Genomic DNA, 24,867 nt, shown 5'->3' with positions numbered 1-24,867 from the left:
GGCTGCAAAGCAGCGGGGGAGCATCATTTACAGAGCAGGGACCAGGGACTGGGCTGCTTCTCCCACCCTCCTGGCAACACTCGGGTGGGTTTTGCTTTTCCAAAACCAGGAGAGGAAAACGTGGGTGACTCGGAAAGGGCTCCCATCCCCAGAACCGCCTGCTCGGGGTGCGGGGCTCCCCAGGGCACACGGGCCACTGAGCTCCCCGCTTCGTCCTCCTGCCTGGCCCGGGTACGAGACGTGTGCGGCGGGGCAGGGGGATCCCACCGCGACTAGTGCAATTTCATCAGGTGCAAATGTCACATTAATGGCTCGTGTGCTCTGGGTTAATGGATGCGCTGAGTCCTCTAGCAATAAGCAAGTCAAAGCGGTGCCGGTGCCGGCAGAAAGCTTGGCACCTGGATTGCAAACGCTAAAATCCATCTCCAGTGCTTGGGCATTTGTTTGAGGTTGACACATTAGGAGCAGCCCCGGACGGGACTGGCACACGGGGAAAAGACTTTAATGATAGCCCCATGCGGCTTTGCGAAAACATCCTACTGAAAATGGCAACTTATCCTCTTAAAATAATTGTGTTTTTGTGCTTAGCTGTGGGGAATGGCAGACGCGACCCTGCTGCATCCCCACATGGTGCTCCTGCGCGCTGGGGCCAGAAGCAGCAAATAAAACCGCTCTGTCCGCCCGGGAGGGACGCCCGCCCGCCGCAAGCCCCTGCCAAGCACCACGGGAGAGCAGCCTGGATCAGAAGCAAAACCACCCTCGGCTTGGCAGCGCAGGGGGCAGACCCCTTCCCCGCGGGTGACACCCACCTCCCTCCCTGCGTCAGGCAGCCAGTCACCAAAAATGTCAGCCAGGTAAAGCGGAGGGGTGCTGTACTGAGAAACAGGCTCTTTCCATACCTGCTGTCCCTGGACAAAGCTATCGCCTGGCAGCTGCCACCACCAGACTTAATGACAGGTGTCCCCCAGGCTGGGTCGCTGGCGGGGAGCACCCACTTTTGGAAAGGGCCAACTGGCTCCAGCCGAGTTCAACCAGCCTCTCCCGCAGCCCTTGTGGGACAAGCCTCGAAGTGCTGTCACCCTGTCTGAACCAGCCACCTACCCCTCCGAGGCTGGGCTTTGAGGTAGTTCCCTATCAGCAAGGTCCAAAATAAGAAAGGAAAAGGCTGGCAGAGCTGGGAGGCCTCAGCCTGACGGTCCCCACGCAATGCCACCGAGGCATCTGACAGCTCAAGCACCAGCCCATCCCGGGCCACCGTGCTGCCTGACCTCCTCGCTTCCCCCGGCACCCCTGCCACGCCGTGCCACGGGTGCGATGTGGACATTTGCATGCCCACCTGCCCCGAATCGTGCCATGGACCGTGTCCGCTGGTGCCCGTGCTGGGTCTTGGCTCCCTGCGACACAGGGACTGGCGTGACCAGCCCAGCTCCTCCTGGCTTTCAAGCAAATGTAGAAACTTGGCCAGGGGACTTGGTGGTTGCGGTTACTGGGAGCACTGGTGGCAGCCAAAGAGCTCCCAGTAACCAGAGGCTGGAGCCCCTGAGATGGATTCAGTCTTCTGCACAGAGCAAACAGGATGGCTCCACACTCACACCACCGTGGTGGAGAACAAACCAAGAGCCAAGACTTGTAGTCTTAAGTTGAGATTTTGGGTCATAAAGCACAGAGATGGTCTTTGGGCAGGACTTGACCACCCGCTCAGCATGGGGAGATGTGTTTTTTCTGCAGGGACACCGGACATGAAACTAACGGAGGTCTACACGGAGCCACACGTGGTGGGGCACAGCCGGCCAGACCCTGTGTCGGGAAGGAGCGCCTGCCAAACCCCTGTGCCGGGGGCCAGACGCTCTTCGGCTTGCTCCTTAAGGGTGGGGGCCTCCCTGACTCCTGGTGAGCTCCCGAAGGACGAGACACGGTGGGATGGGGTCCGCAGCTGGCTGCCCTCCACTGTGGGACTGCAAACCTGGCCAAGCACAGGGGACGCGGCCAGCAGCAGCATGCACGCGGCCGGGAGAGGCGGTGGGACCGTCCTTCTCGGTGCTGCCTTCACTCTCGCAGACCATCCGCCACATAACCAACGCCAGCGCTCACCAAGTGCGAGGGACAGAAAGTCCTCCCCAGAAAACGATGCTCAGGTCCCACCTGGCTCTCGAGACAAGCTACCAACGGGCTCCAGAAAGCCAATCCCTCCTGCTCCAACCTGCGCTGCGCGGGGACGCTCAAGACATCCCCCCGACCACAGCAGCGCCTCAGAAGGTCACCCGAAAACCCGTCCCAGCCTTTCCAGCCCCCAAGGGAAGACCAAACCATCCAAGCGACAATCCGCTTTGGGAGAGATCGGAGCACACCACCAAGGAGTTGCACAAGCCGCACTCGCACACCAGCGGAGCTCGCCAACAGGAGTTTATTGTCAGCCGCAGTTAGAGGTTCTTCCTCTTTCCCCTTAAAAACAAAATCGAGCTGCGTGTGGGAAGGCGCTCGCTTGCTGGAGCGTTACGGCTGCACAGTGGCTCTCCGGCACGGCTGCCGGCAGCCAACTCTGACCGCCGGCACCCGCCAGCATCGCTGGTGCCACCGCGGGGCACGGGCAGGGCTGGGGCAGCCTAGTGACAGGCTTTCATCCCTGATACGTACGGGGACTCCTGGGGCCTGCAGTTACACTCCTGCTGCTCTGGGTAATCTATGAAGTCCGGGGCGGGCAGACCCGAGAGGATCATCAAGGATTTGTTCCAGATGGTGAAGGTCGGACACACTGGCAGGATGAAGGAGACTTCGAACGTGTGGAGGTGGAGGGAGTTGGCCGGGTCGTAGAAGGAGAGCGCGTTGTTGTCGTAATCCAGGAGGATGCCGAGGCGCTTCATCTGCGGGTGGACCTCCACCAGCATCTCCTTGTTGTTGTGCCTCACCACAAAGTTGTTGTTGCAGCGGGAGAAGACCCAGGATGAGGAGTTCTTCCCGATCCACTCGTTCTTGGGGGCTGACTTGTAAGCCACGCCGATGGCGTACCTGGAAGAGAGGAGAAGTTTTGCTTAGCAACCTCCAGCGCCGGCGCAGGACAAAGTCCAGCCCTGGCAGCTGCTGGCACCCTGTGCTTTAAAAGTCCGTGCTGTGGAAGCAGCACGGCAACAGCTTTGTGTGACTGAAAAGCCGCTCGCAGAGGCTTGGCAGGGGAAAAGCATCTCTCCCCCCATCCAACCTCCTGCTGCCAGGCAGGGCGAGAGGCAGAGGTGACACAGCTGGGTGCCTTCAGCAGGAACCGTCCGTTTTAGCTCCATTGTGCTGCACAAGGAGCTTTAACAACGCAGCAGCTCGATAATGCTGCACTGCCTCGAGCTCGGCTCGGCAGCAGAGGCTTTCCGGGGATCTGCCTGGTAGGGGCTTTCTCATAATAAAACCCAATTGTTTCACTTCTGAGCGTGCTTTGTGTGAAGGCATTTTTCATCCCGGGGGTGGATGGGAGGCTGAGCCCGGTGGGAGTGAGCACTGGGAGCGGTTTCTGAGCTGGGGCTGCTGCTGTGCTTGCTCCTCGAGCCCCCCTTTCCCAACAGAGAGGGGAGACAGGCACAGCCAGAACCCAGAGCCAGCTCTCCGGGTCAGGGAGAGGGGTCTTCTGTGTTAACGACCCCCGAGCACCAGCTCTGGTGTTCTGTCTCAGGCAGCAGCTGCGCACGCACAGGGTTCAGGGCAAGGCAAGAAGTCATACCCTTCTCCTTCAAACCCCTGGGACAAAGAGCTCCTGATCTGCTCCCCCTGCCGCTGCGGAGCAGAGCTGCCAGCGCACTGCGAGGCCTTCCCTCCCGGCCATGCCTGCAGCCCCTGGGAGAAGAGCATCATTCCCCTGAAGCTCGCCGTCATGAGTTAGGGGGCACGAAGCCAGCGTGTGCCACCTCTCTTTGGGTTCTGACTGCGGCCACTCTCTGTTCTCAGAATCCCTCTGGTCAGTTGGAAGAACCAGCAAGCTTCGGTCAAGAGCGACCAGCTGGGGAAAGCAGGACGGGGAGAAGGGCAAAACCAGGCGACGATCCACTCCCCAAACCAGGCTGGTGTGCTCTGTGTCCCCCGAGGATCTCTTTGAGGGAGAGGAGCTATGTTTTGCAGCAGCACTCAAATACCAGCTCCTCCTTGGCTGGAGCTCCCGTGGGTTTCTAGGACCAGCCGAGCCCTCGTTACACGCCACGAAGGAGGCAGCACACGGACAGCGCTGGCAGCGTTAACCCGTGTGAAAGTATCGCCCTGTTGGCAGCGGCAACGAAGGGCTGGGGCGAAGTGGGGAAGGGCTGTCAGTGTCGGTGCGGGGTCTGAGGCGTGCGGGGACAGGAGGTGGCCCTGAAGGCTGCTGAGCGCTGCAGGTCCCACTCCACCTTTGATCAAAGCATCCTTGCTACGAGCCTCAGCAGGACACAGGGCTGCGGGCTCACCCCAAGTCGCAGCCACGGCCGCCTCAATGAGCTGCCTCCCAGCAGGCAGCCGGGCCCATCCTGCACCCTGTCCTGCACCCCGTCCTGCACCACGTCCTGCACCGCGTCCTGCACCCGCACGCACCCCTCCGCAGAGCCCGGGCAGCTGCTCTGTATTTGACAGCGATTTCCTCCCCTGAAGGTCTTGCAGCATTCGGTCATCAGCAAAACAATGCCTGGAAGAGATCCATTTCTAAGAAACAGCTCCAGATAGAAAAATTGCTTGAGAAACAACTGACAAATCAAGTTGCTGAAGTCAGAAACTGCTTTTTAACAAAGGGTGCACTACCTCGCACCCCTGACTCGTCCCTTCTGCTGCTGCCTGCGTGTGTTTTGCAGGCAGGGGCTTGGGCCTGAGGGCAAGTCTGGGCTGGGGGTGCCTGCTGAGCTGCAGTAAGGCGGTGCTGCGGGGCCAAGGCTGCTCCTTGCCACTGCTGGGAGCGAGAAGCTGTACTTGGGGCAGTGCTTCTGTGCAAGGACCTCTGACAAGGGCGCTGGGGAGGAGGCAGTGGGCTGCTGGGGGGAGCGGGGCTAAAGCAATCCTCATCCTTGTAGCCCCTGGGAATGCTGCCTTCATCTCCCACGACGCGCAGGGAGGCTTGGCTCGCGTCCTCCCACTCCTGCAGCACCTGTGGAGTCTGGGTCAGAGAACAGCCACGAAACCTCAGCCGAGAGCAATCACTGCAGCGCAGGCACTGCAGCCCGAGCTGCCATTGCTTCTCGTGCTCCACCAAGCCTGGTGGCCTTCAGCGGATGCCAGGGTGGCCCAAGGTGGGGACAAAGCTCTATGTTCCTGCCGATGGGAGGGAGACATGGACTCGTCCTCCCTCAGGAGACGCAGCTCGTGGCAATGAAGGCAGCCTCTCCCGAGGCAGAGCCACGCGGCAGCAGCGCAGGGTCATGGAGAGCAAATGGCGAGCGAAGCATCCCCTCTGCTGAGCCATGGTCCCCCTCTGCTTAGCCTTCCAGCTCAGCCTTCACACCCACGTCTGGCCCAGCTAAGCGGGACCTTGCACGAGACAGCCCAGGGGAGGGCACTGCACATGGGAAAACCAGCAGATGTAAAGCTCCGTGGCACCCCTGCCCTGTCAGCGGGGTGAGATTTGAGCCCTGGCAGGCATTAGCAGGTTCAGCAGGTGAGGGAAATGATACAAGCTTCACCTTGCAGCCTGACTGGATTGGACCTAAAAGCTTCTGGCAGAGAGGAGAAACTCATAAACCTCTTGACAGCCACAGCCACCCAGATTTAAGGTCTCGACCAGCTCCCTGCCCATGAGCAGCTCAGCCAAAACCCTGGCCTTTAACCCTAGTGTGTCCCACAACATCTCTGGGGAAATCTGAGGGCCGCCAGGAGAGGAAGGGAAGACAGTGGTGCTGCCTACCAGGTCGAGGATCCCACCACCACCTCCCAGTAGTGGCAGCCGCTGTCAATGAAGACGTTGCCTGCCGCGCCATAGCATCCTGTCCCACTGAACCTCTCGGGCGTGTGGCTCTTCTTCAAGGAGCTCTCGTCCTTCTCCATCTGCAGCCCATCATTGGAGATCTTCAACTTCTTGTGAGCCATCTTGGGGTCCAGCTTGAAAGGCTGACCTGTTAGAAGACACACGGATTAGGATTTATGTTTGTTACCATCATCGTGCAGGCAGCACGTGGCAGGAAATGTCTGCCCCAGGCTCTCTGGACATCCTCCGGGAGCCAAAGGTTCCCCCACTGCCCAAGGACACTGGATTACAGATGCCCAGCAAGACACCGAGGCACATCCACATGCCTTGTGCATCTACGGTCATGGGCTGATCCGTAAGCCATCGGTCCCTGGGCTGCTCCCGTGCCCCCAGTGCCTGCAGCGGCTTCCCCAGCCCTGCTGGAAGGAGAAAGCAATTCAGAGCTGCCCACGCCTGCAAGCGAACCGGCCCCGCCAGCGAGACGGAGGGGAGCAGGGATGAGAGCAGCACCTGCACCTTGGGCTTACTCCCCAGCCCGGGAATCTCTCACCTTCCCAGACCAAAGAGAGGGAAAGGAGGTGAAATTCCAAAATGCAGAGCTAAATGAGCTGAAGAGAGCGAGCTCTCTGCCCCCAGGGAGGATCCAGACTTGAGAGCAGCCGGGCTGGGCAGCACGGCACGTCAGGCAGGGCTGCGTCATCCTGGCAGGGATCCGTAGGTGAGGGGCTGGGGAACGGCTGGGGTCCCCTTATTGCGCATTGCCCCCTTCAAATGCCTCATTCCCCACCAGAGCCAGCTCCCTTTTGCCCTCTGTTCATGATGGAAAATGCTGTGGCAGAAACAGGGGGATGTTTCCAGGTAATGGAAATGGCACTGAAGATGCCATCAAGATGCACTGCGAAGCAAACCTCGGCAGGGCATGTAGCCTGAATTCCTGAACGGATCCATACTCTATTAGCAGTAATGAGAGTTATATGAGCACGGGGAAGGGAGAACAGACCCTTAAGTGCTGGTACAACAATACTGAATCACAGAAGCAGCACTGCAGCATCGAGCACGTCCCCGAATCCCCATCAGCAGCCGACGCAGACTGCTCCCCGTAGTGCACAGGCTGCTATTACATGTTATAGGAAGCATGCCCAAGGTTTTCCAGTGCTTCTCCACTGCCAAACAAGGTCTCACCACTCAGAGAAGACAGTCTGGGACGTCCACGCAGCGGTGGAAGCAAATCAAAGGTGTCGGGTCCAGCCCGTGTTTAGCGGAGGCTGGAAGGGAGATGTGAGCTCAGGGCCAGCCAGTGAGCGCACGCCCCGGGGCTTCCTCCGCAATTAACAGAACGGCGTTTGATGGATTTTGCAGACCTTCAATGCTGGCTTGAAACCCAACTGCAATTCCTTTGTAACGTTACCAGCACGCAGACAGCCAAACTGTTTCCTAATTGACACACACTGGCTGTCCTGCTTGCTTTGATAAAACCCTCCTGAAGATCCGCAAGGCCAGGGGAACATCTGCCCCCCCTCATGTCGACAAACACCGGCTCTTCTGGGCACCAGCTGTGCAACACATTCAACAGCGAGCCCTAAGGATTTTTCTGGAAGGCTCCAATTTTTGGTGCCATGCAGCCTTGCCGCAAAACTAACCCTTGCTGGCTCCCGAGGTCTTGTGTGTGCAGGGACACCGGTGGGGATGGGGGCAGAAAAGTACTTGCAAACACAGACTTCTTCAGCACGGAGCGTCGGGGGATTCGGTGCATCTTCTGCTCGGGCTGCTCGTGGGCAGCCCTGCCAGCGATGCCCAGGCCGATGCCCAGCCCCCGAACCCCCCGCTGCCCTGCCAGAGCGGCTCTTCTGAGCCAGGTTTAGCTTTTCTGGGGGGGGGGGGGGATTCACAATCCCTTTTGCTTCAATGCTTTTTTTTTCTCCTTTAATAATTTAGGGTCACTTTAAGACCAGGTGTGGAAAGGAGAAGCCAGAAGGCTGCATTTTGAGAAGTCCGAAACGAAGCCCTCCGCTTCGGGGTGGCGAGGGGAGAGAGCCAGTGTGTCGGGGAGCCCCTCTGCTCCCTGCTCCAGCAGCTTCCCGTCACTCCCTTTGCTCTTGGTTCAGGACAGACTTTGGCTTTCCTATACAGCACCATTTTTTTTGTACAGCTAAATGAGTTTGCCCAGCCCTGACGATCTCCTGGTCCATCCCTACGTGGTCACGGGTTTCAGGCACGGACTGTGCCTCGGTTTACCGCTCTGTGCAACACAGGAGCATCCCCGGGGGTGCTGAGGGCTGGCGACCGACCCTTTCTGGCTGCTGCTGCAAAAGAAAAGCTCCTCTGGGAAACTGCTGCTCCAACCCTGCACCCTCCTACGGGGAGTACGGCACCCATCCCCAGGGGAGCAGCGGCAGGGAGCCCTGTGGGCACCGCGCCGTCGGGAAGGGGCTGAGTGTGGGGCAGTGGGGTCCCACGAGAGTGGTGGGTTTTCCTACGGCGAGTACCAGCAGGGGTGGAAATACATTTCCGCACCAGTCTGTTTTAGTAGCGCTGACGACAAAGCGCGACTGGCGCAGGCACGGGCTGGCTGTGGCAGGCGCCCGCCCTTCCGAGCCACCGAGCCCGGCCGGGGACGCGGGTGAGCAGGCGCTCTGCTCCGCCGCAGCCCCTCACCGCTGGCACCAGCGGGGAGCCCGATGGGGCGAGGGCCGTGGGACCGCGCGTTAAAGGCTGCTGCATAAGGCAGGAATGGCAGGCATAAAATGAAATTGCACATGCAACTTAATTCTGCTGCTTTTTAAATCCTGCGCTCTTGGCTTTGCAAATTTAATGGTGGTTTGTTTTTTTTTCCCCAGAGGTTTTTCCATCTGTAGTTCCCTATTTTTTCTCTTAAAAGGAACTGTAAAGTGGAGTCCTGATACATGATCAGCTGCCTGTGAACCCACATCAACAGCACAGTTGAGCTGAAGTAGCTGCTGTGCAGCAGCGACAGCGATCTCCTTTCCAGGGGACAGAAAAAATCCTCCGTGCTCTGCCCCAGCCCACGTCACTCTGGGAAAGGCGTGCAAAAGGACGGGGCTGCGTTCAGCGCTGGCTCTGCAGGCAGCCCCGCAGGCTGCACACGTCGGGCCGTGCCTTCCGCAGGGCAGGGCTGCTGCGACTGCCACGTCGGGGCCCTCGGCACGGCCCTGCCTACAGCCCCGCTGCCACGATGATGGCCTCCTGCAGCGCGGGCTCCTTCTCGGGCCGGGCGCGCTCCCCACCTCACAGCACTCCGCACGGCCGCCTGGGCAGGCCCGGCCGGGCTGGCAGGACAGCCCTGCCCGTGCTCCTCTGGGCTGGCGGGGACCGGACAGCGCTGGGACACGGGTTATGCAGAAGCTCAACCAAAGCGGGGTGACCTCCCCAGCACGCCCCCGTCGCCGGCTTCCAAAGCACAGCCTGCATCTGACCTCCTTATTTTCCAGTGATTTTCCTCTAGAAGCCTCCCAACTATCCCTGTTTTTGCAAACAAAACACCAAGAAGTAAAGAAGCAAATTGAGCTCTAGTGTTTTTGTGAGTTTTCGTGCAAGATACAGCAAGAGCACAGAGATACCGGGTAGGATTCCTGTAGGGATCCATCTGCTTTAGCGCAAAGCAAACTGAATAGGGCAGCTGCAGCAAAACCCCTTAAATAACTGCAAACAAGTTAAAAACCAGGCTTTGGTACCTGGGGCAGTCCCTGGCCTGGCTCAGGGAAGGTGCTGCGGTGAACAACAAGCCGTGCCTGCGGGCACGCTCCCGTGTTCGGCTACAGACACGGAGTCTTGGTGAGGAAAAACGCCTGCACCACCGCTATGCAGCGAGGGGGTTTCCAAGCCGGGGCTGGGAACCATGGCAAACAGCCGGCAGCATTAGCTACGGCAAGGCTGGAGAGCTTTCAAGTGCGACCCCGTAATGGAGCTCAGCCGCGCTGCGCTCTGATACCTGATGGTAGCTCGTGTTGATTTTCCTCGGAGCCCAATTTGCTAGATAATTGAGTTGAGAGGCCTGAAAGTAAAGCTGCAAATTGGGAGTGACCCATCCCCTCCTTTCCTCTAGCTATTTTAATATTTCTGTAGCTGTCTTTTTCCGGCAGTAATGCAAAGAGACAAGCTTTGAGGAAGCGAGGTATAAAAATACTCGGCTCTGTCAGGAGAGAGACAGTCACAGCCCTTTTCACGAGGACGACCCCTTTTTAAGGTCAGTGTGAACAACTGGAACCCAACCCTCGTCGCTGGGTTGTGCTGGCACATCCTGGCCCAAGGGCTCGAGCAATATCTGCAGACAGCGTGCAGCGACGGGCAAGATGGGAGTTAAAAAGCAGAAGCCGGGCTGCGAAATCTTGCTCAGGACAGAGGGTGTTTCAGAGGACAGAGCGGGGTGCCTGCTCCCATCTGACCCCCTTCCCAAACTACCACCCTGGCCCTGGAAGACAACATGGATTTCCAGGCTCTCAATGCTCTCAGCCTCAGCTGCCTCAAATCCCCGGCAGGGTCCTCCGCGTTCGGGCTGCCTGCGCCAGGCACCCTGAGCGATGCTGTGCCGGACAAGGGCGGGTTATGGGAAGATGCTGGAGGATTCACGGCTTGAGGACAGCATGGCTGGGAGAAGCAGAGGCCCCCTGCCGCGGGGCGGATGGCGGCAGCGGGGCTCAGCCCCCACGGGGCGCCCAGCCAGGCGAGGGGGCTGCCCCACCGCTGCGGGATGCTGCCAGCGCCCCACCGGCGCCTCCGGCCTGCGGGCAGCACAAACCGGAGGTGAAGGGAGAGGAGAGCATTACCTTTGTCATAGGCGAGGGAAGACAAAGCAAGAGAAAAGAACTGCTTGGTGCTGCTGGGCTAGATGGAGATGCCAGGGTGCCGGCCAGGCTCCCCCCACGAGACGGACACTGCTCTGCAACATCTGCTGAGGGGGTCTTCGACTGCACGAGAGGGAGCGTGGGCAGAGCAGCCTTCATGTACCCGCTCCCTGCCCAAAGCCTCCATCAGCTTCCCCTTTGCTCCCAGTTACTGCACCCTCCAGCACTGCCTGGCAGAGCTGGGAGTTACGGCGGTTCCTCCCGTCAAGGTTTCATTAACCCATACATCCTGGGCTGGTCACTCAGACAACTTTTATCTCACAAATTCAGCTTGCTGGAATATTCCCTATAGCCTTTCGCTGGTTCATCCATCCACGGCGCCTGCACGGGCCTTGAGAGCCGTGGGAAACGGCCCAGCTCCGGGGCTGGGCACAGCAAGCTGCACCCTCCGGGGTGTTCATCAGCGTAACCCCGCTTCCCTTCCCTGCGAAGCCCCGAGCGGTGCCGCGTCTGAGGAGGGAGGACGAAATCCTGGCTGGCTTTGGGCAGCAAAGAGGGAGGAGGGGGCGGCCGACGTTGCCGCTAGGGAAGGTTCAAGGTTAATTAAGCAGGTCAGTGGTGCGCTGGGATGGAGCCGGGCAGAGGGGAGGTGCTGGCGGGCGGGAGCCTGCAGCCCCTGCCTGCGGAACCCCGGCGTCCGCCCGGCTCCCCTGGACCTCAGCGGGCTCCTGGCACCCATCGAGATGAGCAGACGCACCGGCTCTGGATGCCCCTGTTCACCCCTCGCTCCCTGGAAGAGGTGCACGAGGGAGGCCGGCGCGGAGGCGGGAGCACGCGAGGCTCACTCATCCTGGGTGCAGATAAGAATATTTAGTTTTCTATCGACCTCAGCAGTAATTTGTCTGCAAGACAAGGGCTATTAATGGGGTGGCTACACTGTCAGATTTTCTTTTTTCGATGCTTCATGGAAGGAATCAATTATGGTGAAGCTCAGCAGGTCCTGCTAACCACGCCAGCTCCAGCATGTCGAAAACGCCATCCAGCGGGACAGCCAAGACAGGGCTGTGCGTTGCTTTACGTAACAGCTACAGAAACAACTGGACCGAGCTCCCCCGGCAGCAAGAGGCAACCTCCGACGTTCAGCCGAAAGGATGAGGAGCAGCCAGCCCCCTCCGTCGGGTGGGTCGGTGCAGCGGTACCACCGCAGCAGCACCGGCACCACCGCAGCAGCACCGGCCCGGCCCGTGCCCGCGGTGTGGCAGCTCCCCGTGCACCCTGCTCCTCCTGCTGCGAGGGCAGACGGCAGGTGACCACGTTCGGCTGAAAGCATCCTGCGGAGAGACAGGCAGGGATGGATACGTACTCCCGCCCTCAAGAAACGCTCTCTGTCCTCGTTGCAGATGTCCACCATGGTCTGCCCAGCAGAAGAGCAAACCGAGCCACAGGAACGCACTGCCAGCCCTTCTCGCTCTTCTCTTCTTCCTCTCTGCCCGCAGCAGCAGCAACGTCCCTGCTCTGACCAGCCATCTGAGATGCCACCCGCGCCTCATATCCAGAAGTGCTCATGTACAAAACCTGATGGACCTGTGACCCACCAGCCTGGCCCATCGGCCCTCAGCCAGCTGCCCCGCCGTCAGAAGCAAACAAGCTGAAGGCGGCCGTGGGCCAGAGGACACCTTGCAGAGTGAGCCTGACAGCAGTGGTTACTGTCCTCCCATCAGACATCGCCTCGAGGAAGCAAAGCTGCAGGACTGTAATGTTGAGTTGTCAAGTCGCAGGAAAGCAATAAATCCATCCAAATCTGCGAGTCTTGCACCAGACGCCCTGCTGGGCAGCTTGCTTAGGGATCACCCTGCTCCTTAGGAAGCATCTGCACTGACACGATCCCCTCGCTAACAGGGACCTCGGAGGCCATCGCTCAGGCAGAAAACTGTGCCGCAGCAAACCCACCCCTTCCATGAGATCGGCTGATGTTTCAGACGGGACGCGGACGTGAGCGACCCCGTACAACACAGGAGGTCTCACCGAGATGCGTAAATCAGGAAGAGACGGAACTGCGAGGATAAGACCAGTCTGCAATGGTCAAGGCAAGGACTGTAAAAACCACCTTCCCTGCACTTTATTTACTACCAGAGCTGGGACTGTCCCTGTATTCTGGCACTTTCATCCACTTTTGGACACTTGCTATAAATAAGAGCTACTCAGGCCCAGACTCAGCAAAGGAAGGTTTCTCTCTGTCACTAAACCAAAACTATTCTCCCAAGCTCTTCTGTTCGGGAACGCAGATTTAGCACCAGCACTGACAGCACTAATGCCGCAGAAATCGATACGTGTCCTGACACCAACCTTCTGGCGATGAAGGAATCTCTCCAAACATCACTTCGGGAGCAGAGAGAGGGCTGTGAAATATGGTAATTGGCCCATCTCCTCCTCGAGCTGCTGACATTTCCACCAAGGTTACAGCAGCTGAAAAGCGTGCGCTATCTTCTAATCACCCACTCGAAAAGGAGAAAACCTTGTTGCCACGTAATGACAAATACAGGGGGGAGAAACAGCCAGCGAGGGGGTGCTGGGGGTGCGGCGTGGGGGTGCTGGGGACGCAGCGTGGGGCGGCAGCACCTTCCGCCGGCACCCCCCGATGATGCGCAGCTAACACCCCAAAGGAGCCCATGTACGCCGGGGCTGGCCTCAGAAAGAAAATATATAAATAACCTACTATATACGTTGCTAAGTCAAACGTTCAGAAGTTTCTCTAAACGCTTTTCATGGGCTGCAGATGAGCGCTGAGACAGCGGCAGAGGGGAGCGCGCGCCTCTCCTTCCCATCGCCCGAGGCCGAGGCGCCGGGACGGTTCCGTGGCCGTTCGGTCGCATGAAAGGAGCTCCCGGCACACACACAGCCGCGGTCTCGCGTAACCGCTTGTATAGCGTTTCGGGTGACGCTTGCTTGAGATTTCAAACATGCAGGCAGCTGCTGCAGACACATCCCTGCAACAAGGGGAGTTCAAAACCTGATTGGGCTCTTATTTAATCTACTAAATCGAGTTCATCTCTGAAGAGGAGCCTTCAGCAGCGTGCTGGCAGCTCTGATGACTGACGCTCAGTTAAAAAACCAAAAGAGCAAGCCCGGTCCCCTGGGAGCTGCTACCGAAGCAAAGGCCCTCACTCCCCTCTGTGCTGCTGTGTCACATCATCGCTCTCGGCTTCTCAAGCCACCCATTTCTTATTTCCAGAGCGAGCGCCTTTCAAAGCACAGGGAAGCACTTAAAAACAGCAATCGCAGGAGGGATACATTTTTAATAAACAAGGCAGAATTGAATTGCAGCTTGCTTCTCGGCAGCTTCCCTCCAGCCCCACTGCTACACTGCCTTTACTTAATTTCATTTGGTTTAAAGTCGCGCAAAGAAAATGAGGAGGTGGAGGCGATAAATCATCTCAAAAGCCTAGTCAAGGCAGGAGCGGTTGCAACGTCGGGAAAGGAAACACAAGGGAAAGGAAGCCCTGTGCTTGCCGGGGCTGGGCCGGGACAGCCGGGCTGAGCACCGGAGACACGCGGGCACGGAGCAGGCAGCGGCGGGCAGACGCCTGGGGAGCCGCCTTGTCTTCGGCCCGGACATTTCACGCTGCCTCTCCCGTGACGCCCCCCAGGCAGCGGGCGCCAACGGCCCCGCGCGTTTGCTGCCCGTCGATGGGAAAAGGCTTCCTCCCACTGCGAACCCAGAAACCCCCTCCTTGCCGGGACGGGTCCGGCTCGGCTGCCCTCTGGTTTTTGATCGAATCTCACTCTCATTTCCCTAAGCATATTTGACCCTCCTTGGCCGTCCCCAGAGCGATATGAAGTGCAACTTCTTTTCTGCTTTGCGCATGGCTGCCAGGCCCCATCCGCTACCACACAGACACTCTTCAATGTCCTTATGGCTCCCCAGAGTTGCAGCTCTCTGAGCAAAGCCACGCGCAAGCACACAATTGCCCCGGGACTCCATACATCGGCCTCAAAAAGCCCAGTGATGTAAAGCGACCAGGCAGACGGACCTCCATGCTCTCCTAAAATCCCAGCTGTGCCAGGGACCCGTAGGGACGGACGCTGACAGGAGCAGAGAGCTGATGGGAGGGAGCCCCAGGCACTGCGTGGGGTAGCAGGACACCGTCCCTCGAGGCAGGGAAGGAGCTGAGACACCGAGTAGGACGGGCATGTTAAATAATTTAAATAACCCGGGGGTCTCCATCACGGTGCCAGCAACTGTGGGCTCGCAGGGAGCGGCTCAGCCGTACCCGTTCGGACTCGAGCACGGATGAAGCTGCTCTCCCACCACCCACCAACGCGAGGCGAGCGCCCGGGCACCTACTGTTGGTCTTGAGCCTGGCGGGTTCGCTGTTTCGGCTGCCCGCCTGGTTTATGGCCTTGACGAGGAAGATGTAGCGGGTGCCGCTCTGGAGCCCGTGGACGGTGTAGTGGTTCTGCTTGATGTTGGGGACGATCATCCAGCTGTCCATGGAGTTGTAGAGACCTGCGGTACGGGAGAGCGGGGGAAAGATTAATTCACAGGAAAGGACAGAAGACAAAGAGCACGTGCCGCTAACGCAGAGCTCACTGACCACGCATCCCTCGGGCTGATTTACCACCTGCCTGAGAGTTAAGAGCACCTGCAGGAAAATTTCCATAGATGATAAACCTCGGCAACTCAAAGAGCCTTTTTTTTATTATCACATGAAGGCAATGCTTGGTAAGGCAAAGCCAGGGGTGGGGCGCTGGCATCTCAAGGTGCTGCCGTGGGAAGTGATGGGGAAAGGGTGCAGAGAAAGAGGAATTCAACCAGCGGCACCTTCCCGCCAGGGCAGATGCCACAGGCAGCTGCTGGGGCCCGGGAGAAGGTGGTGCCCGCCATCATCCTCCCTCGCTTCTTCACTCCTGCAGGACACCCTCCCTGCTGCTCAGGGGCTGCAATACGCAATGCCGGCAGCAGGAAGGGACATGTTTGCACCCCGATCCCCCTCCCGCACAGCGCTCGGTGCTCTGTGGCGGGAAGCAGTAATCCATGTCCAAGGGACACTGATGCTTCGGCTCCCTGGGTAGACCGATCTGCAAAGTGGTTCAAAGAAAATTACAGCTCCCAGCAAAGGGAGCAGGATCCGGACGCTTGGAAATCATTCAGGAGCCTAAACTCCTTCTGGAAATGGAAAGGAATTAAGAGCCTAAAGACCTTGGAGGTGCTAAGCCCTAATGCTGCAGCACTTTGCGCTGCCAGAGCTGCAGGGCCCAGCACGCACTGAAAACGTAGTTTTGCATCCAAGGTGGGATGACGCAGCACTCCAGGAAAGGAGAAAAGCCCTGCGTGGTGCCACAGATGCGGTTACTGTCGCCAGCACGGCTGGGGTGAGAATAACCTGCAGAGCGCACAGGCACCTCGAGCAGCCAGCGCTGGGGAAGAGGATGCTGCGGGTTTCGGGACCTCCAGCGCTGGCACCAGCGGGCCGGGGGCAGCGAGCCCCCAGGACACCCGCTGCAGCAGCTCCGGGCGCCCAGCGAATGGCTTCGGGGCGGCTAGCGCAGCATGGGACTGTTGCTTTAAACCGAAGAAAGAATAAGGAGGGAGCTCAGAGGCAGTAGCTGGAGGCAAAAGCGAGAGGATAGGTGAGGAGCGGGGTTGTGAATTCAGGGTGACCGGGGGAGGGCTTTTAGCCCCCTGTCGCCAGCGTACGCGTGCACGGCTGGAAGGCAGGAGCCTGGAAAACGCTCCACACCTCCTCTTTTAGGGCTTCCATTGGGGTGGTTATTTATCTCCAGTGGCTCACTCAGCCGGAGGACAAGGGCAGGTTGCAGTCATTGTCAGCCTGGATTTGGTTTAAAATATACGTGGAAACGGCCTAGGGGAGCAGAGCAATGTTATTTGAAGTGGAAAATAAAACAGATGTGATACCGATTGCATCCTACATGCAGAGCTGCTTTCATCGGAGCCCACAGCTTTCCGCCAAGCACTGGTAGGTGTTATCTCCCTGCAGACAAGGGCCAGCTTTGGATCCTTCATTGGAAAGGACAAGGTGGCTGAGAGATGACAGCCTGGGAATGATTTGGCCTCCCGAGCAGGTTTTTTTCCCAAAACAAGCAAGAAGGGGTTGGCCTTGAAGACTGAGGGCTTCTATCCTTGCCAAAGCTTAAAAAAAATCCTTTTTATTGCAGCTTTCATCATCCATAAAAATGTCCGACTCCTGCCGAGCTCTTGGCTTTAAAGAGAGCGTGAAGGGGATGGGTTGCACAGGCCAACCGTGTGCTCTTTGAGAAGGTATTTCCTTTCGTGGGAAGCCTCCTCCTGCCGCTGCTCGCTGAGCCCTAGCGCTCTATTGCCAGTGCCTCTTCATGCTTCAGCTCAGCCAGGACTCAAACGCTCCCATCACCCAGACCTGACTGTGTTATTTCAAGTGACAATATATTATTCATTTTTTCCTCTGAGATGTTAACTGATGTTTTCCTTACTCCTTCTATGAAGAGCTCCCAAAGACGGCCAAGGAAGACACTCCTGACGTGTGCCCCTCTGGGCTTTTTTCCAGAGCTGCCCTTGCTGTTTCCATAGCCCCCACTGCCTAAGGGCTGTGCCGAACCCACACGGCGCCCAGAGGTGACTGGTTCCCAAGCCCCTCGATGGGCTGCAGTCCAAGCCACGTGCTCAAAGCGGCGTACGGGGCGAGGTGGGAGCCAGACCCTTCCCCGAGGGGCCCGGCACAGCCCGGGGCACGGGCACAAGCTGCAGCGAGGGAACTCCTGCTTAGAAAAGGAAAACATTCTTCTGCCTGAGGGTGGGGAAGCACTGGAGCAGGGCCCTGAGAGCTGGGGACTCTCCATCCTTGGAGATGCTCAATGCTCAAGAAGCAAGCCCTGAGCAACCTGACTGAGCTCTAAGTCAGCCCGGCTTCTGCAGAGTTGGTGCAAAGACCTTCAGGTGTCCCTCCCCACCGAAACAGCTCGGTGGTACCAGCATGGTCCACGTTTCCTCCTCAGCTGGCCGGTGCAGAGGAGATGGAGGCTGGTGGCCATCTAAGAACTCAGCCAAAGAGGAGAGGGCTGAGCTCTCCCGGGCTTTCAGGGAAGAACAAATGCTGAAGACGACGTGTTGTGGCTGGGGGAGGAGAGGAGAGTTGAGCAGGGGAAACGCGGCTGCTGCAGCGCCGGGTGCCCACAGCTAACCTCTGACCGAGAGGAAACAAATCACCTTGTTTTCCAAGCTGGGGGCGAAGGCTGCTGGCCAGGCCGGGGGCGCAAGCGTTACCCAGCTTTGACAGTCGCGAGCGGTAACTTTCTCTGGCAGCTTCCCGCACACTCAGAGTGCACTCAGCAGCCTTCCCGTGCCGCGACACGGCGCTTCCAGCACCGACGTCTTCCTGACCGCTGAGATCAACTGACAGCGGCCCAAAAAGTCCCCTCGGAAGCGTTTTGTCAGCACTTCCCACAACGCTAAATGCGACCAAGGAAAACCAGGAATAAAACTTTCTTGCAAGAGCCATGCTGTGGGGACGCTGTGCTCTTCCACAGCACTACTTCAGGACGGACAAACTGGAAGCTGTATTTTTGTTCTCCCATTACAACATCCATATTTTTTTCTCATATGAAACAAGAAGTCTCACTGGACTCTCTCCTATAACCCAGCCCACAAATTAACTTTCCTCCAGAATGCAAACCCCCTCCCTCCAATTTTAGGAAAAAGGCAGTGTTACAAGAAATCACACCAGGTATGTATTTCTGACACCTCGAGGACTCACCGGGCGCCCAAAGGAATAAACCACTGCTGCTGAGACTGGCAAATCGTCCTTGGCTTTATGGCGAGGACAAACAAGCCAGCTTTTTCTCTTTTTCAAATAAACCCTCCTGACAGCAAAGAAGGAGGATTAAACAGCTCCTGCAGATGTGACACATCTGTCCTCGGGGGTGGCGGAGGGTGCCACAGTTTCCAGCCCCGGCTATTTCAACCTGCAGTTTACCAGCTCTCCCTAATGACAAGCCATGGTGCCAAAAAGCTCCGAGTCTGAGTCTCTTTTGATCAATTTAGGTGTGGGGGGAGGAAATTAAATACACACTTGGCACACGCATTTAGTTTTAATCCCCAGGCAACTTCTGGCTCATTTTGCCTTCAAGCCTTCAGCTGATCCAGGATGTCCGACGAACTCTGCCTGGCCCATATCAGAGCAAAACTCCAGCCCTGATGTCAGATGGGGAGGTCTGCATGGGTAGGTACGACCTCCCGAGGCCTCAGCACGGCTGCCGGCACAGCCTGCCTGTCACAGCTCAGCTTTGCCATGCCCGGCGTTGTTTTGCACCCTCGGACTGCGTTTGGCCCCGGCCAGCACAGCGCTGCGAGGGGCTGGTAGGAATCCTCCCGGGCACAGACTCCTTGGCTAACGGTGGTGCTGATGAGCAGCGGTCCACCGGAGCCCCCGCACGTGGCTGGGATGCCCTCGGAGGACAACTCTGGTTTTTAAGGTCCTGATCTTTGGCAGAGCGGCAGGAGGTCGCTGGGACAAAGCGATGCTTTGCCAGAGGTCCTCTGCCTCCCCCCAGTTTGCAGCAGGTCTCTCCCACCACCTCCTTTTCCCTTCGTTGCTTCTGCTTCCTTCATTGCCTTCACTGCTTCTGTTTTCCTTTCCACTCAGGCAGCAGGACCAGAGGCAGAGTGCGTCCCTTCAAAGCCACCCTAATCACAGGCTTGCTTTGTCCTCTTGCCCCGGCTGAAGACACACCGCGCCTCCGAGGGTGCCTCGCGAACAACCACGCATCCATTGTGCGGATGCCTCTCAATCCCATTCCCTCCCCAAACGATGGAGCCGGCTGTTTAATGCACTGTTAAAATATCTGTAATATTAAAAACCCCGTAACTATCATAGTCTTCACCAAATAACAAATATCCAGGAGGGAGCTTTGCATCTAAGAGGTTGCTGTCCTGACCTCGTGGCAAGCCTGGGGGCAGGTTCAGCCCTATAAAACTGTTTTAAAGCCGTCCTGTTGCACTAGAAGTTATCATGGCATGGAAAATACGCTGAGCACCACACAGTCCATAGAGCCCAGGCTCTCCCAGAGGAGCTGGATGCTGCGACCGGAGCCGCAGGTTCCTTGCTGTCTGACCACAGTGAGTCCTAAGTGACTGGGTACCACCACAGACCCATCAGCGAGAGCCCGCCTCGGCCCTCGAATCCCATTCCTGCCAAGCAAATTTGTGGCCATGTGGAAAAATAATTAGGTACGGCAGTTATTTTCAGGAAAAATTACCTGGAGATGTGCCTCAATATTGTTATGGAGGGTATATAAATCATGCTTAATTATCAGCCCCCAGAGCAGCCGGCACTGCCCTGCCCGTATGACCCCAGGGCACGCTGTGAGATGCACAGATCTGGTAGCTGCGAGATGGATGAGACCCTCTAACGCGCCGATGCTTCACTGAGCCAGAGGCTGCAGACACCAAGTGCAGGGCAGAACGGTTCAGCTACAGACCCCCAGCACGGGGGGTCCTCCAGCATTTTCATTACATCCCTGAGCAGTGTCCTCGCAGGATCCTTCATTGTGGTTTCCTCCCCTAATCCCAGCCTTTAAACCTCCCTGAGAACCTTTTCCTTCCCAAACCGGACCATGGTCCCCAAACCGAGCCGGTGCGCAGCGACTTACTGATGAAGTTGGCTTGGCCGGTGAAGATGGTGTACTGCAGCTCGTAGGAGCTGACGCTGAACTCGTCCTCCGAGATCCAGTGGACGGTGATCGTGTCGTGGGAGGCCGTGCAAAGCTCCTCTCGGACGGACGGCGGGTTCGGTGCTGCAGGAGATCACAGATAACGTATTTCAGTAAGTTTGTGCTTTCTTTTCTTAATATACCTAGGGCTTTTTTGCTCCCTTAAGGATAGAGATGGGCTTGTGCAGGGAGCAGAGTCTCTCAACACAAACAACCGTCTCATTTTATCTCTCTGTTCGTAATTTAGCACCAAGAGATGCACAAAAAGGGCAGCAAAAGGGAAATGCTAAAGCATGCAGTGCATTAGAAGTACAAGAATTGGTTAATTTACTGTTCCCTCTTTGTAATCCGCCCTCTCGGATCCTTATGGGCATCAGCCTCCTCCCCGCGTCGTGGAGACCGTCATTTTTCACCTGCTTTCTGAACGTCTCCACCTGCCCTCCGGGAGCGGCAGAGCACAAACAGGACGGGGGGACGCATCGCTGGCCTGGTGACAGCACGGCCTCTGCTCGGCCGCAGCTGACCAGGCACTTTTTACCCGTGACAAGGAGTGGCAACCTAGTTTGCTTTAAGATACGCCTGCCAGCCCTCGGCGGGCGCGGGGAGGAGGGCTGCGGGGAAGACGCGGGGCGCAGGCGGCGGGGAGCGTGCCTCCGCACTCACCGGTTAGATAATCCAGCCCCTCCAGCAGCTTCTTCTCTCTGGAAAAATCTAAAGCAAAGTTTTCAAAGGCATCATTAAAATTGATATCTGGTATCAGAACTTGAGAGGATGCAGTTGCCATGGCGACCCTGAAAGAAAAGAAGAGCCCATCAATACACATCAGGGTGCGTGCTACTCCCGACACCCAGCAGCGGCAAGACGGGGGATGAAAAGGGTGCGAGCAGCGGTGACGGTACCCGCCGTTGGGAAACCGGCCTGCACCTGCTAACCACTGCTCCTGCCCCCCGAGGGCGGCCCCGCCTGGGGACAGGTCCCCAGAGAGGGGGGGGGCTCCATTCTTGGGGCGTCCCAGCCCCGACTGCCCCCCAAGCTCCCTTCGGATTGGCATTTCCACCACTTTCCCCCCCCCAGGGAATGATGTTTGCTCCCACAGAAGATGTTCAGCATCATTAGGACCTGCCACACAGCTCCTGTCCTGCAAGGGATGGGAACGGGCGACTCCCCTGACCGGCGTTTATTTGCGGGCAGCACGCTGGAAGGCTGCGGGGGGAGGACAGGGTGTCCCTGGGCAGGGAGCTGCGACCCGGGGACAACTCCAGCCGCATCCCATCGGTGTCCCGGGCCACGCGTGCCAGCCCACCTCTCGGCCACGTTCCTGGCTGTCTGCAGGAACCGCGCGTGGTCGTTCTCCTTCAGGATGTGCTCTGCCTGGTTGATGAGGACCGTCGAGCGCTCGAGACACTGCCGGCAGTTAGCGACCTGCTGGGCCAGCTTCCGCAGCTTCATCACCTGCGAGAGGAGCAGAGGGAAGCAAAGGCGCTCAGAAGCCAGCACGTAGCTTGAAAAGCACAGAGGAAACCCCATCCTAAGCCAGGGGCTGCTCAGGGGGAGCAAGGAGCAGTGAAACGGCACGGAAATGGCCCCAAAGGCTCTGGGGAGGGAGAGCAGCAACGCACTTTCTGCGTTAAATTTTGCTTGCAGGTGGGAAAGCCCCAGGGAAAAGCCTCCGCACCGCTCTGAGGGTCCCACGCCTGACCAACGCAGGAGATGCATCCTCTCTCTGCTCCTCCCGTGCGAAAGCAACGCCATCCCCTCCCTGCCGGCTCTCGGTAGGTTTGGCTGGGAGAGGAGCGCTCCTCTGCAAAGCAATTCAGCGCAGGGCAGGGAAACCTCACGCTGGCTCAGCCCCAGCAGAGCTGCTGGAAAACATCACATTTGCAGCCGCAAATCATTTTGCAATTAAAGGTGAGGTGCTGCAGTAAGACGGGACAGGAGAGTTGCCCACAACACAGGGAAGGAGGAGCTGAAGGGCCAGCCCAGGCACCAGCTTGCACCCAAAAACAGGGCACGTGGCTGGAACGGGCCCTGCTCCGTCCGCACGCGCATCCTACGCAGCCTGTGCCCAGGGCTCTGCCGTGCCCAGTGGAAACTCAGGCCCAGCCCTGCCACCGCTTAAAAGGGGACATGAAGTGATGCTAGGGAAAAGCAGCTCTGGGACTTTGGTCCTTTCCCGCAAAGCTCTGTGGAAGGTATTTACGGATGGCTTAGGACAGCACTGAACGAGCCATTAAGGAATAAACAAAGAGAACGGGTTTGATGGCACCTCTTCTCTCTTCTGCAAAGTCCCGGTGCTCAGCAGCAGCAGGGGAGCAAAGAACCAGAAGAAACGTTGTTTCTTAGGCAAAAATCTCCGTGTCTCAGAGGAATGCTGTGCTGGAGCACCAGGGAAAGCCCCTTGGAAACTCCCACCTCCTCCCTGCAGCCAGGGCGAAGCTGAAGGAAAGGCAGGCACAAGCCTCAGGTCATCCCTGAAGCTGCTCATGGACTGCGATGGTCGTGTTTCTGTAGGGTCTACTGAACTAAGGCCTACAGCTCCCACAACAAAATAATCACGAGATGCAACCCCCTTCTTTCCCTCCCGTCTCTGCGTGAACACACACATGCGTGCAGCCAGCCCGGGCGCCGACCGCCCATCAGCCCGCACCCAGGTCAGGTTCGGTCGCCCCGGGGCTCGGGGGACCCTGCAGCAGGGTCCCCTCGTCCCCTGGAGCGCGGCTGGCACCGAGCGGGAGGTTGGCTGGACCCCCAGAAACAACGGGGGCTTGTCACAGAACGGGCAGCTTCACGCTGGAAACGGGAGAACGCGAACGCGAGCCGGGAGCAGAGCAGATGGGAGGGAAAAGGGAGGTTACAGAGGAGCCGACACTGATTTTTGGGGTAGTCCTGTTCAAGCTGGGAGCGGGAGCTCAGGAAAGCCTGGAGCTGGAGGTGGCTGAGGTCAATACCACGTGTTTAAAACCCGCTGTACCATTGCTCTGGCTGTCTGATGCTTCGCTGGTGCCAGAGACAATATTTTGTTTCGGGAGGAGCAGTCCTGGGTCCTACATCGGCACCAGCAAAGACACAGAAGAAAGGAGGCGAATCAGCACACTGGGAATTATGTTCACAGCCAAGCTGGAAGTAATTCTGTATCTGGAAAAGCATCCTGAGAGGGGCAACCAGGCACTTGCTAATGAAATATAAATTCCCAGTGCCCTGTTCCTGCATGCATCTGCAGTGAAGGACCCCGCAGACACCCAGGGGAGGGGAAAGCAAATATCAGCAGATGGAGCTGGGCTGGGAGTACCTGGAACAGCAGATTCCGAAATGATAAATCCCACCCCAGACCCCTGCCCTGTGCTCTGCAGCCGCGTCCCACACGAGGCTCCCCCGAACGGCACAAACGTGTCCTAAAGAGAAACAAGCGGTCCTCCAGGAGCGCGCCTGCGGCACCAACCAGGGGAACGTAATTCCCTCTTGCTTATTTAGCAGGCACTTGCGACCAAGCACAGTGCTGGACTCATCCTGCGAGAACGCAGTGGCAGAGATTTCCCCACGTCCTCTCTGCTCCACGCGACCACCGGCCGCTCTCCCAGCCCACCTCCGAAGGGAGCAGCCGCTACCTCGTGCTGCTCGTCTGCACGATTATTTCCTTGTTTCCTTTATTTTAACGAGGGAGCGGGGCATTTGGCAAGCCTCGCGAAGCCGCCGTGACAGCGGCTCCCAGAGCTCCTCGGGTGGCAGCTCCTCACTCGCCGCCGCTGCCCTGCAGCACGTTGTCAGTCCTCCCCGTCTGCGGTTTGAAAATCCGTCAGGAAGCAAGAGCAGGAGCTCCCGGTGGCGAGGAGAGGCTGCTCGAGCTGCTCTGCCGAGGCGTCAGCGCTGTCAGTGCATTTACAATTAAGCAGCATGCTAGTGCCCCGGCTGACAGCAGGGCCCTGCTCCCCTTGCACGGCTGCGGGCATCCTTCCGCAGCACCCGGCACCTCCGCAGGAGCTCAAAATAAACAAGACCAAGGGTGAAAATCCAACAGATGAGCTCCGAGCAGCCCAAGCCAAGAAAAAGCCGTGACTTTGCATCCCCCCCAAACACTCAGGGGTTTCCATTGCACCCTGCGACACGGCTGGGTGCCAGCTGATGGAGCCCTGCAGGACCAGCGCGGCACCCACCCAGCCGCACCCACTCCAGCACCAGCCACGGAGCAGCACGCTGGGCTGCAGCATGGGACCTTGGGGTGAATCACCAGCAAGGTGAGGACACCTGGGCATCCTGTAGCCAGCGCTGCGAGCTCTGCAAAGGCACCCAGGGTGAGGCATCCCTTGGGAAGCGCCCGCTGCATTGCCAGCACGGGTGAGGACATCGCCCATCAGAGGTGAGGATGCCCTTGGTACCTGCCTGCCCCAGCCACCCGGCAGAGACCCCTGACGGACCCTGGCACCCGCCCCGTGCGATTTACTGCCCCAGCCAGCCCCGTGCTGG

General features: G+C 58.3%; 1 protein-coding gene across 2 annotated transcripts in view; it reads right to left on the bottom strand.

Moving 5' to 3' along the window:
• Positions 1 to 2,388: 2,388 nt before the first annotated feature.
• The window catches only part of MID2 (midline 2), a 113,418-nt gene continuing 90,939 nt past the window's right edge, over positions 2,389 to 24,867 (bottom strand). For both annotated transcript variants that reach the window (XM_087748979.1, XM_087748980.1), the window contains exons 5-10: positions 21,710 to 21,858; positions 21,070 to 21,197; positions 20,347 to 20,490; positions 15,047 to 15,208; positions 5,840 to 6,047; positions 2,389 to 3,006 (exon numbers count right to left, since the gene is read on the bottom strand). In XM_087748979.1, the coding sequence (XP_087605105.1) occupies positions 2,604 to 3,006; positions 5,840 to 6,047; positions 15,047 to 15,208; positions 20,347 to 20,490; positions 21,070 to 21,197; positions 21,710 to 21,858 (1,194 nt within the window). In that variant the 3' untranslated portion in view covers positions 2,389 to 2,603. The remainder of the gene's footprint in view (positions 3,007 to 5,839; positions 6,048 to 15,046; positions 15,209 to 20,346; positions 20,491 to 21,069; positions 21,198 to 21,709; positions 21,859 to 24,867) is intronic.

Source organism: Nipponia nippon, unplaced genomic scaffold, assembly GCF_047370975.1.
Source record: "Nipponia nippon isolate SJK-2023a ecotype South Korea unplaced genomic scaffold, ASM4737097v1 scaffold_12, whole genome shotgun sequence".
Classification (NCBI taxonomy): domain Eukaryota; kingdom Metazoa; phylum Chordata; class Aves; order Pelecaniformes; family Threskiornithidae; genus Nipponia; species Nipponia nippon.
The sequence above is the reverse complement of the archived record's forward strand: the minus strand, read 5'-3'. Positions and strand labels throughout refer to the sequence as shown.